Source organism: Meles meles, chromosome 10 (assembly GCF_922984935.1).
Source record: "Meles meles chromosome 10, mMelMel3.1 paternal haplotype, whole genome shotgun sequence".
In the NCBI taxonomy this organism is placed as follows: Eukaryota; Metazoa; Chordata; class Mammalia; order Carnivora; family Mustelidae; genus Meles; species Meles meles.
In genome coordinates this window covers 634,541-653,141 of record NC_060075.1, presented here as the reverse complement: position 1 = coordinate 653,141, position 18,601 = coordinate 634,541, and the positions used below count along the sequence as shown (strand labels likewise).

At 53.0% G+C, this 18,601-nt stretch overlaps 3 protein-coding genes and 1 long non-coding RNA gene across 13 annotated transcripts in view; 2 read left to right on the top strand and 2 right to left on the bottom strand.

Moving 5' to 3' along the window:
- Positions 1–7,455, bottom strand: part of ESYT2 (extended synaptotagmin 2) — a 75,923-nt gene extending 68,468 nt beyond the window's left edge. For 2 of the 3 annotated variants that reach the window (XM_046020288.1, XM_046020289.1), the window contains exon 1: positions 7,053–7,455. In XM_046020288.1, coding sequence (XP_045876244.1) covers positions 7,053–7,364 — 312 coding nt within the window. In that variant the 5' untranslated portion in view covers positions 7,365–7,455. The remainder of the gene's footprint in view (positions 1–7,052) is intronic. The other variant, XM_046020291.1, reaches the window with a different exon arrangement.
- A 223-nt stretch (positions 7,456–7,678) lies between these two features.
- On the bottom strand, positions 7,679–13,041 carry LOC123951975. The gene is made up of 2 exons (XM_046021155.1): positions 9,035–13,041; positions 7,679–9,000 (listed from the first exon to the last, which is right to left on the bottom strand). Exon 2 carries the CDS (start codon positions 8,816–8,818, stop codon positions 7,931–7,933), a length of 888 nt encoding a protein of 295 aa, XP_045877111.1. The 5' UTR covers positions 8,819–9,000; positions 9,035–13,041; the 3' UTR covers positions 7,679–7,930.
- On the top strand, positions 10,006–14,940 carry LOC123951977. The gene is made up of 2 exons (XR_006820542.1): positions 10,006–10,144; positions 13,038–14,940. It is a non-coding gene; the product is annotated as an uncharacterized LOC123951977 (long non-coding RNA).
- Positions 14,941–16,005: 1,065 nt separating this feature from the next.
- The window catches only part of DYNC2I1 (dynein 2 intermediate chain 1), a 57,492-nt gene continuing 54,896 nt past the window's right edge, over positions 16,006–18,601 (top strand). For 6 of the 8 annotated variants that reach the window (XM_046020309.1, XM_046020300.1, XM_046020298.1 and 3 more), the window contains exon 1: positions 16,006–16,224. In XM_046020309.1, the coding sequence (XP_045876265.1) occupies positions 16,210–16,224 (15 nt within the window). In that variant the 5' untranslated portion in view covers positions 16,006–16,209. Of the gene's footprint in view, positions 16,225–16,796; positions 16,816–17,532; positions 17,585–18,601 lie in introns of those variants that run through there. The other 2 variants (XM_046020306.1, XM_046020303.1) reach the window with 2 other exon arrangements.

Sequence of the window (18,601 nt, the reverse complement as noted above, 5' to 3'; positions counted from 1 at the left end):
TCTCTTCCCACATCACTGGATTTACCTACAGTTCTTCCTTATTGTGGGGGAACCTAAAACGTATCACCCCTCGAGGCAAACAGAAGGAAATGCCTCCACAGATAATACAGGTTACAACGGACCCAGAAATAGGAGCACATTTTCAAATGAAAAGGAATGAAAAAGTTTTACAACATGATATTGTTGGAATGAAACTAACTATCTATGTTAACTAAGACAACTAACTAACTATGGTTATCTACTGCATGGGGCCAGCTGCTTCAAACAGGACAGGGAAAACTAACCACGTCCCCTGGGTAGCATTTAAGGGAGCAGCAGCAGCAAGGATGAAGGTTTATAATGTAGGTTCCTTGGCTCTCAGTTTAGGGATATACAGAGATAAGAGAGAGAGAAATTGTAAGTAGTACTTTTGAGTGTGAACAATAACAAAGAATTAAGGTAGATAAACTCTTAGCTACAAAATAAACCACAGTGAAACAGAAACAAAGAGAAACCCCAGGTCTCATCTGCCCTCTTTTAGCTGAAGTGGGGGAAGAGAGGTAAGGGGTAACAGAAATGACTCAGGCAGCAGGAAACAGGCAGCAACCCCAAGGAAACTGAAAGGGAGCATGAACCGCCCTGATCACTAACGCAGGGGCACACTGGCTGCCCCTCCCAGGCCCAGCACGTCCTCGGCCTTTCCTCATTCCAGCCACATAACCACGCCATGTTCATTTCACGGCTCATCTTAATGCTTACCTAAGGATGAGGAAACGGAGGGTCTAAAGGCTATGACTGACCTGCCCAAGTGCACAGAGTCAGGAAGGGACTGGACTCAACAGGGACTCCCAGGTCCAGAGCCTGCTTCTCGAGTGTGCACCGCAGCACAACGTCATCGCGCGGGAGACCGCTGGCAGGAGGGTAGGCCGTTCACCTGCTCCTGCCACACACCGTGCTGTGACTGAGGGTGCCAGATGACAGCGACTGGTCACACGGCTAGGAACACGAAGTCAGTGACGATCCAGTCAGTCTTCTCAGCAATCTCTAAGTAACCACCACGACACTGCCTACATGAAGCCACCACTTCAGACTGGAACATTCCTCCTGTTAACAAACTTTAATATCCCAACACAGCAGAGGAAGGAAAGCTACTTAAAAGTTGTGACTCCTCATGGGGGGAATGCTTTCCTTCTCAAGGTTATTTAAGTAAGAGGGGATCTGGATGAACTGTGCATTTGAACATTAACACCATACAAAAAGAAACACTGCCCCCCAAAGTGAGACTTTTGCCTGTAAAATTATCATGCTACTCTCGTGAGTTCAAAAATAGTTCATGTATCCTGGAACAGATCAGATATACAGCTCAAACAAATCAACTTCGTAACTTGAGAAGAGCAGAATATTAAATAAATCTCAAACTCTAGTTTTTATCTTTCTCACCACATAATACCTAACAATCTTATTTTTGAAATCAGACATCATTTAAATAAAACAAAGCAGCCCCATAAAATAGGTAATATCACAATAACCAAAGTTGTATTTCTGAATAATGACGTATGTCCACAATATAATGCTTACTGAAGGAGGATACAACACACACACACATATCCATATGCATTAGAGATTCAGAAAGTCGTCAAAAAATCATGGTCATGACTAGTTAGCAGGGTGCAGGTGACTTTTTCCTCATTACTCTTCTCCAAAGCTTGAAATGACCTACAACGAGGCTGCATTCTTCTCACACTAGAACAATTATCAGTTTTGGGAAATAAAGAAAAACAACTGCAGGTCCCTTAAAAATAGGTTAAGAGGAACTTCACTAAGTGAGTAAACAAAAGAACTTCAAACTCAACTTCGATGACAATTTTGTAAACAGTAAGAAGGGAAGCATGGTGTGACGGTCAGGTCACTGGCCTGGCTGTCACCAGTTCCGCACGAACTCATCCGGAGAGCCCCGCTCCGGACACGGGCGTGCACTCACGACGTTCTTCTGCGCCGGCACTTTCGTCCGCAAACCCTGCTGCAGTCTGACAGGTGCTGAACCCGGCGTCCCAGAGATGTTCACCACGAGTAACCCCGAAACTGCCTTTCACAAAGCAGGCAAGGACAGAAGAGCACAGAACCGGACTTCGATGCACAGCCAGATCAATAAACCCTAAAGTTTCAATCCCCGTCAATACTATTTGTTTTCAAATAGATCAATTTAAAGACTCTAGATGTTACCTTAGTACTTAGAACTTGCGACTCCTCGTGGGGGGAATGCTTTCCTTCTCAAGGTTATTTATGTAAGGGGATCTGGATGAACTGACAAGGTACAAATGTACGACATGTTCTAAATGGCATAATTTTTAAGAAAATGAACATATTACCACTTCACCAACAGAAAGACCTAAGAAAGATCTGCCTTTCCTTTCTCCACACATAGTTAAGCATCAAGAAAACTAAATTTTAAACCACATTTTCCTGAACAAATGATTTTTAGTATGGTTCATCACAAATAGAAAAACTCACAATTACAATTCCATTCAAGGTTGTAATTTTCCACCAACTACTATTATGGGTGGTTTGCAATTATGAATGATGTCCTCCCCCCCCCCCACCGAGATTTTATTTATTTATTTGTCAGAGAGAGAGAGAGACCACAAGCAGGCAGAGTGGCAGGCAGAGGCAGAGAGAAGCAGGCTTCTTTCTGAGCAAGGAGCCCGATGTGGGACTCAATCCCAGAATCCTGGGATCAGGACCCAAGCCGAAGGCAGCAGCTTAACCGACTGAGCCACCCAGGCATCTCTATGATGTTTTTAACGCATTTTTTTCCTGGATTAAATAAGTGAGTCTTATTTTATTTAAAAAAAAAAAGAACTACTGCAAATGCATACTATGATTAGACTAGGACTTACACACAGATCTCTGAGCTCTTACCAGCGGGTAAATTCTCGAGTTTTAAGGCCTTATCTTACCCACAGTCGCCTCTAGTACCTCGCAGGAGACCTGAGACAGAGCAATGATGATAAGTGTGGGAGTAAAAAGATGAATCCATAAAGGCTCATTTCTAATTCCCATATGTAAGTTGAGCTACTTCCTTAAAATGTGATCTACTTGAGGAAAAATTTAAAAAATAAATGATTTCCTTAAAAAAATAGGACTTTCATAACAGTTAAGAAAAATAAATGAAGAAAAGCCAGTGATAAGGAAAAAGATCACAAGAAAACTCAAAAGATGTTTAATGGAAAAATGACTGCACAAAAGAAACCGCTGATACTGTTTACGCAAGAACTGTGCCCCACCCAACTCCGAAAGAACACGAGGTGACTCAGTGCTTAACCACAATAACACAACCAGGCTACTGAGAGGGAAGGAGCAGGTCTACGTGAGGGAAGGTGGGCGGGTGCTTCCAGCTACCTCCCGGGTACAAAGAGTAACAACCCCCCGGGACACTCTTGGCTTGTCTTCCCACAGCTCAAGGAAGAAGAGAACTCTACTCCACTGCACCGGCGCTTCCACTTTCTGATTTCAGAAGCTTAATTCCGAATACATCACTATCTCCCCTTCCTCCCTTGCCAAAACACTGAGTCTTTTTTTTTTTTTTTAATATTTTACTTATTTATTTGACAGACAGAGATCACAAGTAAGCAGAGAGGCAGGCAGAGAGAGGAGGAAGCAGGCTCCCCCTGAGCAGAGAGAGCCCAATGCGGGGCTCCATCCCAGAACCTTGAGATCATGACCTGAGTCGAAGGCAGAGGCTTAACCCGCTGAGCCACCCAGGTGTCCTAATACTGTGAGTCTTAAGAGTAGTACTTATATTTATGCTCAGCACAGGGTCCCTGTGAACTGGGGGAGCTGCCCTGAGAACCGGGGCCCAAACTGCATGGCGCACATCTACTCCTCACTCCTGAGTTCATCCCGTTGCACACAACTCCCTCCTGCTGGGACAGTCCAGGTGGGCTCCGATGTTCCCACCAAGGACTATGCCTGATTTAAACATGCTCCCGCATGTTTATCGTACTGTCCACATAAAGTATGATGCCGTGTCCTTCTAGTCTTCAATGTCCATAAATGTGTCTATATGCATCCCCTCGCCACTAACCACCTCCCATCCTCTGTTTGGACCACCAAGGCCCTGGGGCCATCACACCCGGCCTTGTATCTAACTGAAAGACAGCGCACACGAACACGATGACCTTTTCTACTTCTGTACTGAGTAGAGCCGCAGATCTTTAAATGGAGAAAGAAAATTCATCTGAGACAGCACTGTGTCATGGAAACCAAAACAGATGACTTAAGAAAACCTAATAAAATGCAAAGACCATTAACAATCTGAAAAAAATGATATACTATATGTTAGTTGAATTTAAAGATTAAAAACACCATAAAGACCACAACAATACATTCAAAAACCATGCTATGATAGTCTAATATAAAACCAATCTATACCCTAAATTTCTTACCAAACATAATTATGTATTAATACTTTAAATCGAAAGAATTTCTAATAACTCACAGAAAAACACACATGTAAGCTATTTGTATCTTTGAGGCATAATTTCTATCTCATTTATTAGACTTTGCTTGTTTACCCATTATGGTGTCAATGTTTATAGTAACATTAGGATCAAGGTAAAAACATTTACCTTGCCAGTTTTCATTCATCAGCCCACACTTTTCATTAAATATTCTTTGCAATGTAAATGCCTTAAAATTTAAGTTGAAACAGTAATTTTTAAAAGTTGTAGAAGTTTTACACTATCTTGTACACTTGATACTAATAGAACACTACATATTAACTATACTGGAATTAAAATAAAAAGCTTAATAAAATTTAAAAAAAAAGAGTTGTAAGAGTTTTAGCTGGAATTCCATAAACAAGGACATATGGTTTTCTATATATTACAACTCATCTTTTCATTTCTTTTTAAAAGAAATTCAATATATATAATACTTTTGAATAGCACCATGAGAGGACGCACGGCCCGGTTCGCTCATTCACAACGTACAGCGGTTTTAGCATATTCACAGTGTGTGTGACGTTATGCTAGGTTAATCGTTGGCAACTGTTAGCAGGGGCTGCGAAAAGCTGCAGATCCACCACGTCCAACAAAAACAGGGCGTCACGCGGCGGCTTCCCCGCACCGGTTCTCGGCAGGACGGAGAGCTACACTCCGCACCACGGGACACCGACTAACCCGCGCACACACTGCGGTTACTCCCGCAGCCTCCGGTCCGCAGAGCGAGTCGAGCGGACGCGAAGCTGAAGCAGCGGCGTTCCGCGAGCCGAGCCCGCAGTGCACGAGCATAACCCACCGGCGCGGAGAGCCGCGGCCATCGCTAACCCGCGTCTAGCAACCTGCCGGCGGTTCCGACCGCGGGACTCAGGGCCTGCAGCGGCCCGACGGGTCCCTTCGCACCTTCCCGCGCCACCGGCCGTCCAGGCCCCACGTGCAGGCGGAATCAACGGGCCGGGCCGGCTCGGTCCGGCTCGGCTGCGCGAACCCCGTCCTGGAAGCACAGGCCGGGCGCGAGCCCCGGAGTCCGGACAGACGTCGCTCGAGGCCCCAGGGCAGTCCTGTCGCGCCGGGTTCTCTGCCCAGCGGCTTCGGTTCCGGCCTCCGGCGACGGCGCGCGAACACGCTCCCAGGGCCGAGCGCGCACAGCCCGGCGGAAGCGGCGGCCCCCATCCCGACCACCGCCCACCGAGCGCGGCGCGGCACCCGGCCAGAGCGCGAGTCTGGGGTCCACCGGCTCGCAGCGCAGAATCCACGTGTCCCGGCCGCCACACGGGCAGGACCCGCGCGTCCCGCCGGCACAGACCGCGGACGCCGTCCTCGCTCCCCTCCGCGACCCTCGTCAGGCGCGTCCCTCCTCCCGCGGCCTCCCTGCAGGACGACACAGGCCGCTCCTCTTCCCGCTGCACGAGAGCGAGCGACGGCGGCCAGTGCGGGGTACGGCGAAGCCGCAGGGCCGAGGCCCGCAGGACGCGCCGGGCGCGCCTTGCCCCACCCGCCGGCCTGAGCTAAGCCTGCGCGCGTCTCCCCCTCCGCCCCGAGCGGGGCCCGGGGCTTCACGGGGGCTTCACGGGGCCGCGTCCTGGCAGGCCCGGTCCGGGCAGGGTGCGCGTGCGGCCGCGCTCCCACCGCGCTGAGCGCCCCCGCGGACGGCGCACACGCACCTCCGGCTCCCGCACGGCCCACCCCGAGGTCGCAACCCCCGAAGCAGCGCGTACGCCAAAGTCCCGCACCGCGGCCGCGGGGAGGACCGCCCTCGCCGCACCGCGCTGCCCCCGGCGTCGCGCGGCCTGCAGACGGCGACACACGGACCCGCCGGCACAGGGCAGGAGCGTGAGGCCCCGGCCCACCCGGGCCCCACGTCCCGCCCTCTGCCCGCCTCCTGTGTCCACCGCACGCGTCTTGTCACGGGAAGCTGCGACCGCTCTCCGGGCCCTGTGCTCCCGAGAGGGACCCCGGGAGCCTCCCTGCGGCCGGCTCCCCACGAGCTCGCAGCACGCCCCGCGGAGCACCGGTCGTCGCAGGGCCCTGCCGCAGCGCGACGGCGACTCCGCGTCGGATGCACGAGGGGGGGAGACGCGCGCGGGGCGGCGGCACCGACCGCGCTCCCTGCCTCACTGCGACGCGACCCCGCGGGCGACTAGGGGTGCGGACCCCGCTGTCAGCGCACCCCCCGCCCGGCCCCCCGCAACTCGCCCTGCAGCCCAGGCCTGCCCCCGCGCCCCGACCCCGCGCAGCGGCGCCACAGCCGCCCGGACGGCGCTCCCCGCCCCCCGCCGTCCCCGCGAGCCGGGCGGGCGCCTCCGGTCTCCGGGACCCGCAGCCAGCGCGGCGGCACCGGGCGGACCGGGGCGCCGCGAGCCCAGCCGCCGCCGCCCAGCATTCCAGAGGCGCGAGTCAGCGCCGCCGCCGCCGCCGCCCCGCGTCCTCACCTGTGCGGCTCCGCGCGGGCCCGGGGCGGGGCGGCTGGGGCGCAGCGTGCGGACCGGCCGCCGCCGCGGGGACCCCGGCCAAGAGACGCGCGGGGCCGCGGACGGCGGAGCGGACCCCGGGCCCGCGCGGAGCCGCACTCACCCAGGCCGGCAGGTCGCAGGCGCGCACCCCCAGGCGCACGGCGCGCTCCTCGTCCTCCAGCAGCGCCAGGGCGCGGCACAGGCGGGTGGCCTTGAGGCCGCGGCTGCGCCGGCACCACACGAGCAGCCCGAGCGCCAGCAGCACCCAGCTGAAGCTCAGGCCCAGGTAGCCGAGCGCGTACACCGGCAGCAGCAGCGCGAAGCTGCGCGCCAGCTGCGCCAGCAGCCCCGCCACGTCCACGCTCAGCGCCGCGCCCGCGGACTCGGCCTGGGCAGCGCCGGCCTCGGCGCCGCGCTCCCCCGCGCCGCTCATCGCGCAGCGTTCGCGTCCCCAGCCGGACGCGGAGGCTCTGCCCGCGCACCAGCGCCCCTCCGAGGGGACCGCGCCGGCGCTACGGCCCGCCCGCGCTTCCGCCCGCCGGCGGCGTGCGACGTCAGCACGCAGGGTGGGCGGGGCGGCGGCCGGGCGCGGCCCTGGGCCGCGGTGCCCCGGAGGGGTGGGCGGGGACGGATGGCGGACGCGGCCGCGCACACCACCTGAGGCGGGCGAGAGCGCGGGGTCGACGTGAACGTCAGCGCGCGGGGTGGGGCGCCACTCAGGCGGCCGGGCGCGGCCCTGGACCCGAGCCCCGAGTTCACGATGGGTGGGCGGGGCCGCACTGCCACCTCGTCTCGGAGGCGGGAGTGGGTGGGGCCGCTCCGGCGGTCGCGCGCGTCGTCACGTGGGGCCGGCGGGGCGGGCGCGTCTCTGCGGCGGCCGGAAGCGGCCCTGGGCCTAGAGCACGTACCGGACGTCCCCACGCTTCCGCAGGCGCGGGCGGGCCGCCGTCTGAGACGGGGGCGGGCGGGGCCGACGCGCGAAGTCGCCCGCGCCTGACGTCAGCGCGCGGGGCGGGTCCGGCTGCGGGCTCGGCTGCGGGCTCCCGCGCGGGTGCCCGCGTGCCGCGTTCGCGACGTTCCGGTCGGGTCCGAGCTGCTGCGGCGCCGTGAGGCGGCTGCGGTTCGGGGCGCCCCGCCGCTGAGTACCTCGCGGTCCGGACGCTCAGCCAGGGCGGCCCCGGTGAAGCGCTGCGGGACCCACGCTGCGTCCCGAGGGCCGCGGCGGAGCGAGTCTCCGTCCTGCCTCCCGGTCTCCGTTCCCCGCGACCTGGAGCGCGCCTTGACGGCCCCGAGCCGCCCCCACCCCACGGCGGGGTCCTGGAGGCAGCACTTGGTAACCGGGACGGCGGGGACGAAGCCCGACAGTCCACAGACTCCTTGGCCGCGCGGGGTGCGGCCCAGCAGGGCGAGGAAGACGCGGGTCGGAGCGGAAGTGCAGTCCCAGCGCGGCCTGCGGTCCGGTCGCGGCCTCAGAGCTCCAGGCTCCCCGCGGGGACGATCTGCGCGCGCTGATGGCGCTGCCCACTCCCAGTCGCCCGGCCCGGCTCCGTCCCCTGGGGCAGTGGCCGCACTGGCGGTGTCTGCCGTCGCCTCCAGGCTGGCCCGGTGCCGCAGAGCCAAGGCCCGCCGTCCCCGCTTCAGGGCGGTTCGGCTGTTGGGCGCGTCCGTGTGCGCGCCCTGGAGAGTCTGAACGCCGGTGGAAGCGCTGCTCTCGCGCCCAGAGCGCTCAGTTTCGGGCAAGGACACAACCTCCAGCGAGGGACGACGTGCTCCTTCTCTTGCTCTTTCCCGCACCGCACTTAGCTGTAAACACGTGAAACGGCCAGTCTCAGACCGTGCTAGTGCCAAGTCGCGCCAAGACGGAGTCACCCGTGCGAGACAGCGCATCGCCCCGTTAGCGCAGGAATGGCCCGAGCCCTTCCCCCAGTGAGCCCTGGAATCAGATCCTGCGAGGGTGATGAATGAGCTCGAACGACCTAAAGTCTCGCAGGTCTGCGGTGGTGTCGGGCCTGAGCGGCCTCGCCATGTAACACACTGACGAGAAGTGTCCGTGTTGGACAGCAGGCCACCTCCCGGTCTCAGCTGCCTCCGACTTGGGGCCACCTCCCTGTGCTTGGTTACAGCAGCAGGGCAGAGCACATCTCCCTCTGAACAGTCGAGTAACGGGCCCAGCCCGGGTTTGGGCTGGTCTTTGCAAACTCCCCAGTCTCCTGGAAGGTCTCGTGTCCCTCCTTCCTTGTGTGCCAACACTTAATGGAAGCCACTGCTTTCAGAGGAAGGAAGAACATTGTGAGTGGTCTAGTAAGAAGCGCTCGGGTTTCTGACTCTGCCCTCAACACTTCAAGTTTCAGAGGAAAGAGCTGCCTTCTGTTGACGGTGAACCCTTTCTGCTTTGTTTCACACCCGTCTCACCCAAGTCTAGGCCTTGACCTTGTCCACCTCTTCTACCTCCTGTTCTAGCTTCTTTCCTGTCACCTCGACCATGGGAGCACAATTTGCCTCTCTTCCTTGCATACTGCTGGCCAGGACTCTTTTTGCCCAAACTCACCAAGACTCCTGTCTTTTCTGAGATACTCCTTTGGTGACCCAACCACGTTTCTGAGCCACCTGAATAGGTTTGTGTGCTGTGCAACCAAGAGAATCAGGAAGGCTTGTTCCTTTCTTGCTTGCTCAGATCATTACAGAAATCTCTGACTTGACTGGTAACCCTTTAATCCTGCTCTTTCTAAGTTGCACAGAGACCCTCCCTCCCTGCCATAGAGGAGGCAGTGGGAGGCCTACCTGACATGGAAGGCAGACTTGTCAGCCTGGTTCTATTAGCAAATAAATGCACACTGAGGATAATGAAAGCCAGGTTTCTTGCTGTTGCAGACTATATTACAAGCATGGAAAGGGAGAATCCAGAAAAAACCCTCGTGTTGGACTGGGCTTGGAGGAGGTATGAACTCAAGTGTTTTGACATACGTGTACAGAGACCCAAAATAGTTACTGTCGGTGTTCGTGTGTCTCTGTCATTTTATGTATTCTCTATTTCTGTCTGCTGAGTTTCCAGAAGCAGTGGTACCCCCATGCCAATAAGCACAAGTAACTCCCAGATTTTGGTGTCTAGATACCATTTTCCAATAAAAGGAACCAGAGATCTCTGGAGAAACAGTTGACTTCAGGAGCAGTGAAAGTATAAGATGAGCCTGGAATATTTTGTGGAGCCAGAAGGTAAGAAAATGCTCAGAGAATCATGTGCTACCAAAGGACATGGGGGGCATGTCCTTGACATGACTTGAAGGGCTCTTGCTGATTAAATCTGGGACAATCTGAGCTCCAAAATCAAGGATGACATTGGTAGATTATAAGCCAGGGAGTAGAACAGGAACCCATAAATCCATTCTGATGTAGCTGAATGAGCGAGTGAGGAATGCACAGAAAATAGACTGTTGGAATCACGGAGATGGAAAATTCACCATTTAGCAGTCCCTGTAGTGCAGGAGTGAGTTATCAAGGAAGGCTAAGGGCAGTAGGTGGAAGTTTGATGAGGACTAACACTGGAATACTTTCTACAAGACACTTACCAATTACACAGGGAAGGAGGAGCACAGAGCATTCCTGGGGCATTCTGCCAGACAGCTTGAGAAAGCTCGACTCAAGTATGGCCCTGAGGCGATGCAATGTAGGGTCTCCCTCTGTTCTTACTGAGGAATTAAACATTCCAGGTCACAAGACTGAAGAGACAACTGTATCCAACGTGTGTTCCTCTGTGGGATCTGGGCTGTGAAGGAAAAGAAGTGTTTTGGGGACAATTGGTGGGAAAAGGGGGGCCTGTGGTTTGGACAGCAGACCTGTAACCGTGTTGACTTACTGACTGGCAGGCTGTGGGGCAGAGACTGTCCTTGTGGGAAAACACACACTGGAGTATTTTGGAGTGATGAGTAATCCTATCTGAAGTTCTTTGTCGAATGACTCAGAACAAGTCTAATGATAATGGGTAAGCATACGTGTAGACAGATGAAAGCTGGATGACAGACGAGTGGAGCAAATGTGCTGGGAAGTTCATGGTGGGAATCTTGGCAATGGAGACAGGCAATGCTTTGTACTTGCATGTTTTCCAAATTTGAAGTTAATCCAAAAGTCATTTTTAGAAGTCCATATTTCTATCAAATGGCCAATTCAAAATGCAGATCTGATCGAAATTTCTTCCCTGCTTATATATCGTTTGCTTCTAATGTGAAGTTCTAGCTCCTCTGCATGACACGCACAGCTTGTCCACATTTGATCCTACTTCTCACCTCACTTCCAGACCTAGGGTCTGCACTGCTGCTCATCCCTCCCAAACCCTGCTGCTACCTGCCTGTGCCTTTGCACCTGCTGTTCTCTGTGTCTGGACTACCCTTCTCCCTGATCCTTATGCAAAACTCCTGTTCCTCTTTCCAAAACAATTTGTATTTCTCTGCTTCTGCGAATCCTTTTGTGAGATTTCCTTCCTTGAGTTAATGTTGTCTATACTTTATGCTTATCTCCATGACTGCATTTATCTGCTGAATATAGCTCAGCCCTCAGGAGCCCCAAGGCAACTCTGCGCATGTGAGGGGGAGCCCTAATATTCTTGGGGGAAAGTCTGAATTAGATGGTACATGTTAGAGCACCCAACTGAAGCCATCTGTCAAGTTATAAGCCCCCATTCCAGTTTTTATCGTTATTGAATACGATATTTGCATGGGTTCATTAAGTCCTCTGCTCAGGGCTTATTAGGTGAAACCAAGTGTTGCATTGTTGCCTGAGCTGTGGTCTCTTCTGGAGACCTTCATCTGAGATCCCTTCCCAAGTTCAGTCAAGGTGTTGGCAGAATTCAGTTCACTGCAGCTGTAGGGCTTAAGTCCCTAATTTCTGCTGGATGACATTCAGGGGTCACACTCTGGTCCTTTCATGCACCCCCTCCTTTGGCCCTTCCTGGCATGGCTGTTTGCTTCATCGTCTTCCAGGACAGGAGTGCCTCTCAGATGGATCACCTTCGAAAGTCAGGCCCACTCAGGATTATCTCCTTTTGACCAATTTAGTCCACTGCTCAGCAACCTGACCACGGGAGTAGATCCCATCACATTTACAGGTTTTGCTCACACTCAAGGAGAGAGTGTGAAACGAGAGTGGATGCCAGGGGCAGGACTCTTTGGGCCAGAGTTCTGCCGACCACAATCTCTTCACTGATGGAAGTGCTCCAATTGTGGTTTCATACAGTAGCAGATAATTCATAAATTGATAAAGGAAGGCTCTAATTTTGTTTTTCCACCTATTTTCATCTGCCGAGGATGTTTATAACAGGTGCTAATCTATAATAACAATAATAAACTTGTTAACTCACTGTGTGCTTAGTTTCCGATAGGCACTGTTCTGGGGACTTTACATAATTACTCATGTAATCCTCACAGCTGCTCTACAGAATAGGTATCTTGTAATTTCCATTTTACTGAAGAGCTGACTGAGGCACAAGGTAGTAAAACAAAGTGCCTAGGTTCACACAGCCAGCGAGAGGCTGATCAAACGCCTCACTCGCACGTTAGTTCGTTAGTTTAACCCACAGGCAGGTTTTCTGTCATATCCATGTACACAGACATTAGAGTGACACCAAAATTACCAGCCCTTGAAAACCAAAGAGGCTGGGAAAGGAAGATTCTTGATCTTCGTGACAAATTTGCTTGTTACTGTGAAAAACCTTTCTGTTTTTATCATAACCTGGAATTATAAGCTGGTTGACAGTCGGTGAGGACAGGCCAGTGAGTCCAGAGATGGACAGACGTGTTTAAATTCTGGAAAAGAGGATGTAGGGGAACTTTAACAAAGCAGTGGGACCAGATGTGAGCAGAGGAGGGTCTGTGCAGAGGTGCTGCAACGAAGTCTCTGGTGCGGGGGAAGGGGCCGAGACGCAGGCTGCACAACGGCTGCGAAGCCCCGGAAGCCCTCACTGCTGGCTCCCTCTCGTCTCCAACCCCTGTCCCGCAGCCCGCAAACACAGCATTCTCTCCTGGTTTTAATGACTTATAATGGCCCAACAACGCCTGAAAGCTTCACATCATGCCATTTTGAGACCCTTCACCAACTGGCCGTGTCCTCTTCCCAGCCTTCTCTCTGACCATCTCATGCCACTCCGTGCCTCCACGACCTCCGCTCACGTGGTCTGTGCCGACACTGGCACTGCTCCAGAGGTCACTTGCCACATGGGGCTTTGAGCACGTGAAACGTGGCTGGTCTGAACTGAGGCGTGCTGTAAGTATGAAATACACACTGGATTTTGAAGATTGTGTAAGAAAAATGTGAAATAACATATTAAATGTAATATGATAAAATAACATATGGGGCTACATTATTAGATTTGATTTCATCTGCTTTTTACTTTTTAAGGTGTGGCTACTAGATAATTAATGGTCTGTGTGGCTTGGATTATATTTCTATATGCTTTCTTCTACAGCACACTTAAAGAAACAATCATATTTTCTGGAACCCTCCAAAGCCTTCCTCTCTCTGTGCGGACCCGTATTTGTTTTCCCCTCAGGATGTTCTTTCCCAGCCTCTCTGGGAAATTAGGTGTCCTTTCCAAACTCAGTTCTTTTTTCTGGACAGCTGTCTGTCACCTCCTCACTCACTGCTCTCACATGTTCACATTATTTAGCAGCGTTTGCCTGTTTCTCTGTCCTAGCAGTCACGAGCTACTAGAGGTCCAGAGAGTGTTTATGTAGCTTTCTATCTCTAGCCCTCTGTCGTTTCCCAGGTCATCAGATGAACTTTGGAAGGCATCTATTGAGTAAATGAACACAATAAAAGAAATAGTACAAGATAAAACGGAGCTGCTGATCAAATGAGTTGTTAGGAAATAGTTGTTTTAAGAAGTCTGAGGAGAGAAATGCTGTTTTAGCTCTCTCCATAGGCATTTATCAGCAGCTGCGCTGGGGATAGTGAGCAAGAGGAGGCCGCATTCACCAAGCCCGCGAATAGGGTGCATCCGAGGAACTTGAAGTCATGCCATTTGCTGATGAAGGATGGAAGCAGGGAGTGGGCTGCAGTGGAAATAAGGGACAGAGTCAAGACGTGATTATCTTGAAAGGCGTCTGGTTGCACTTGAGACCCATGTCTGTCACTCGGTGTGCACGACTTTATCCTCATATTCAACAGAGTCCGAAGCTTTTCCAGAATCAGCTGTTTCCTCGGTCGACAATCCGAGAAAACAGACCGAGTGCTTAAAAGCATGGACTCTTGGCATCAGCCCATCCACCAGCTTGACTCTGTGAGTTTAGGCAAGTGAATTAACCTTTCTGGCCTTCAGTCTCCTCATCTGGAAAACAGCATGTCTACCTCACAGGGATGCCACGAGAATGAAGCAAATGGCCCAATGGAAAGTTTGAGTTTGGTGCCTCACTTGGAGCAGTTTTTCAAATACCACAGCTCTCACTGAAATTACCTTTCCTACCTTCCTTTTCTGTTATGGTCTTCCTAAAGGGTTAATGAGTGAGGTTAATGAGTTCTTCCTAAAGGGTTAATGAGTGAGAAAAGAAAGTAGTGATATGTCCAGGACCAGAGTACAATGAAATATAAAAGGCTTTTTGATCTGCTATTAATTTCTCTAAGGCAAGAAGCCAGGTAAATGGCCTTTGAAACAAAGTAGATCCTGTAAAACGGTAAACTGGTTCATAATAGTGTATGATTCAAAAACACAACATCTGCAAAATAAAATTTGTATTTCCAGGGAAACGTTATCAAAACCACAGACTTCTAATAACGTGCTCACGGATGTACCCCCTAACACATGATTTGAGAGTCCACTCTTTTGTGTGTGCATGAAATATTAAGGGGAATCTTTCCTTAGTAACATTTGCATACTAAATATGCAAAAGAATTTGTGGAAACAGCTAAACATTTAGTTATGATTATAACGTGCATCACTGGGATAGGGTCAGCCCTGTTCGGTCTTGCATGCTTAAATGGACTTCTATATTAAGCTTCAAATAAAGTAATTCTGATAAATCTGAGATGCAGAATATCGTAGTGTTTCAGTTCTCTTGTCTTTTGTCTTATATAAAAAAATCATTCTTCCAACAATTACATTTTTTAAAAAAGATTTATTTGACAGACAGAGATCACAAGTAGGCAGAGAGAGAGAGAGAAGCAGGCTCCCCAGCAAGCACAGCGGGATGCGCGGCTGGATCCCAGAACCTGGGGGTCACGCCCTGGTCCGAAGCCACAGGTTTTATCCCACTGAGCCACCAAAGCGCCCCTCAACAATTACATTTTCAAACCCGTTATCCCAGTCTCTCTCTTTTTAAAAGATTTTATTTATTTATTTGACAGAGATCACAAGTAGGCAGAGAGGCAGGCAGAGGGGGAGGCGGGGAAGCAGGCTCCCCGAGGAGCAGAGAACCCGATGCGGGGCTGCTGGGATCATGACCCAAGCGGAAGGCAGAGGCCACCCAGGCGCCCCTACTCCCAGTCTCTTCCAGGGCATTACCCAGTACATACATGGGGAAACAATTTCTGAGGTGCAAAGCCATACACAGATGGAAAGCTCTTCTCCTAATCTACTGTATATTTGCTAAGTCGAGTTTTCTTTTTTCTTTTTCTTTTTTTGCGAAGTCGAGTTTTGGGGTGCTTGATTTTCTTGCTTTTAAGCGGTGGGACATGAGACTGCTTCCTGACGCTGCTTCAGGACCCAGTATAGCGCCCTCCACTCCCTGATCGGTGGGCTCTGAGGATGGGGCACCCGGAACCGGAGTTGTAGCTGCTTTAAGTAGAAGTCGGCTCAGGAGCCTCAGTTTCCTCCTTGCAGCTCCGGGTCCCCAGCGACGCTGCTCAGCCCCGGTCCTCCCAATCAGGCCAGCTAAATGACCGCACCGAGGCCTGCGCCCCCCAACGCAACCGAGCGCTGAGCGGGCAGGAGACCGGGACCGCGCCCCCTCCCTTTCCACTGCACTAAGCGTGGGTGGCCGTAGTGTGTTGAGTGTGTTGGGGGATTGGTTAGCCGGCCCAGCAATCGCTCGGCCCTCCGTTGCTTCTGCCTGTTGGTTGCTAGGGGCCACGGATGCGCAGGCGCGCTGGGGACGGCCGCGGGGCACTTTGGGACAGCTGTGGCTCGGCGCTCTTCTGCTCATGCCTGCCAGTTGCTCGGAGCTGGGAGGGCCAAGAGCGCGCTCGGGGCAGCCGCGCGGCATGCCGGGACGGCGGTCGCTCGGCGCTGCGCTGCTCACGCCTGCCAGTTGCTAGGAGCCGGGACGCCGGCCGGCGGTCCGGGCCTGCGCGCTGCGATGGAGCCCGGGAAGGTGGGTGCGAGCGGGCGGCGCGCGGGGCTGGTGTGGGGGGCGTCCGTGGGCCCGGAGCGCACGGCTGTCGGCGTCCCGACCTCCCTCCCGCCGTGGTCGGGTCGCGCGCCGGGCGGTGTCGGAGTGGGTCCCCGGAGGCGGGCGGCGGGATGCGCGCGTCGCGGTCAGCCGGGCCGCGGCGGGGACGGGTCTCAGCCGAGGGGCGGTGTGGCCGGGCGGGGGCCGCGGCGGGGACGGGTCTGGGCGGCGTGAGCACGGTGGGGGCGGGCGGCCCGACGCGCCTGCCCCCCCGGACCCGGCGGCGGGAGCGCGGTCCGGCCGCGGACTCCCGGCCTCTGCGTTGGCCGCGGGGCGTCGGGACGCGGGCCCGCGGTGTCCTAGCTGCTGCCGTCGGGCCGTAGCAGGTCCGCGCCTCGGGCCTCGCGGCGGGGCCGGGACCGCGATGCGGGCGGGCGCGAAGAGCGTGAGAACGGCGTCCCCGGCACCGGCCGCCCCGGGCGCTTCGCGGGTGACTGCGCGGGAGGACGGGCCGCGGGCCGCGTGCGTTTCCGACCTTCCCTGCTCGGTTCTGCCCTCGTTGCCTTGTAACACGTCAGTAACGTTCTTGTTCCGGGGTCGTGTTGTGGGAGCTCCGGGCCGTCCTGTGCCGTCCCGCGGGCCGGGGAGAGTCTCCACTGCTGCAGGTCTCCCAGCTTCCGTGCCCTTCCCTTACGCTGCTTCTCTTTTTCTTTTCTTTTTTTAAAGATTTTATTTATTTATTTATCTGACAGAGAGAGATCACAAGTAGGCAGAGAGGCAGGCAGAGAGAGAGGAGGAAGCAGGCTCCCCGCTGAGCAGAGAGCCCGATGCGGGGCTCGATCCCAGGACCCCAGACCATGACCTGAGCCGAAGGCAGAGGCTCAACCCGCTGAGCCACCCAGGCGCCCCTCATCAGCATTCTTGAAATGCTGGTGCTTTTTTCTCTGGAGTAAATCCTCAAGTATCCTTTAAAATAAGGCTATATAGGAAGGAAGCTACACTCCAAGAAAGTCGTTATTATATTGATACACTTGTTTGAGATTCGGCTTAGCACAGAATTCTAGGACCAGAATTAATTTCTCCAGGACTTTGAAGATTTATTCATTTATCTGAGAGAGAGAGAGCACGCACTCAGAGTCGGGTGGTGACAGAAGGAGAGGGAGAGCAAGAAACAGACTCCCCACTGAGTGTGGAGCCTGATGTGGGGCTCGGTCTTAGGATTCTGAGATCGTGACCTGAGATGAAGTCAGACACTTAACTGACTGAGCCACCCAGGTGCCCCGTAATTTCTCCAGGACTTTGGAGGTATTCTGCTTTCATCTTCTAGCAGCCAGTTTGGTTGGTGAGATATTTTTGTAAATAACATTTTCTTTCTTTCCAAAAGGTTTAACATCCTTGTCTCTGGTGTTCAGGACATATATGACAGTTCGTTTATTGTGGGTCTTTTAAAAAAATTCATTATTTTTGACATTTGATTATCCATTTCAAAATGAAAACTCAAGTCTACCTTTACTTTTAGGACTTTTTTTTTCCTCTTCTGTATTTCCTTCTTTCTGTTTTCCCCATTCTTTTTGGAACTCTGTTTCAGTCTCCTGTTAGATGTTGAATTCATGACTCGTATTTTCCATCTCTTTGACTTTCTTTTTCTATATTCTGATTTCTCCAGCTTTATTCTTAGCTTCATCTGTTTCATTGTTAATTCGAATTTAATTAATTTTGAAAGCAGAGAACTTTTATTACTTTTTGCAAATAAAGAGGCAGGTAGCTCTTTTTTTTTTTTTTTAAGTTTTTATTTATTTACTAGAGCAAAAGCAGGAGGAGCAGCAGGCAAAGGGAGAGGAAGAAGCAGGTTCCCCACTGAGCAGGAAGCCTGATGAGGGACTCAATCCCAGGACCATGGACTCATGACCTGAGCTGAAGGCAGAAGCTTAGCTGAACGAAGCACCCAGATGCCGCATTTTAAAAAAGATTTATTTATTTATTTAGGGGAGAGGGAGAAAGAATCTCAAGCAGACTCCTTGCTGAGCATGGAGTCCCACTCGGGGCTTGATCCTGTGACCCTAAGAGCACAACCTGAGCTGAAACCATGAGTCAGACACTTAACCTACTGCACCACCCAGGCACCCCAAAGAGGGAGATAGTTCTTAAGGCACTGTCTCTCCTTGGGGTTAGAGCAAGAAGCTTTTTTTTTTTTTTTAAATTAAAATTTAAAAAGTTCATTCCAGTATAGTTAACATATGGTGTTATATCTATTTTAGGTGTGTGGTATAGTGACCCAACAATTTCATACGTCATGCAGCGCTCATCAGCGCTCATCAAGACACATGCACTCCTTAATCCCCATCGCAAGTTTAACCCA

Bases quoted from the DNA above. Each gene is read 5' to 3' on its own strand.
- LOC123951975 (XM_046021155.1), bottom strand. From the start codon at position 8,818: ATGCGCTGTCTCGCACGGGTGACTCCGTCTTGGCGCGACTTGGCACTA.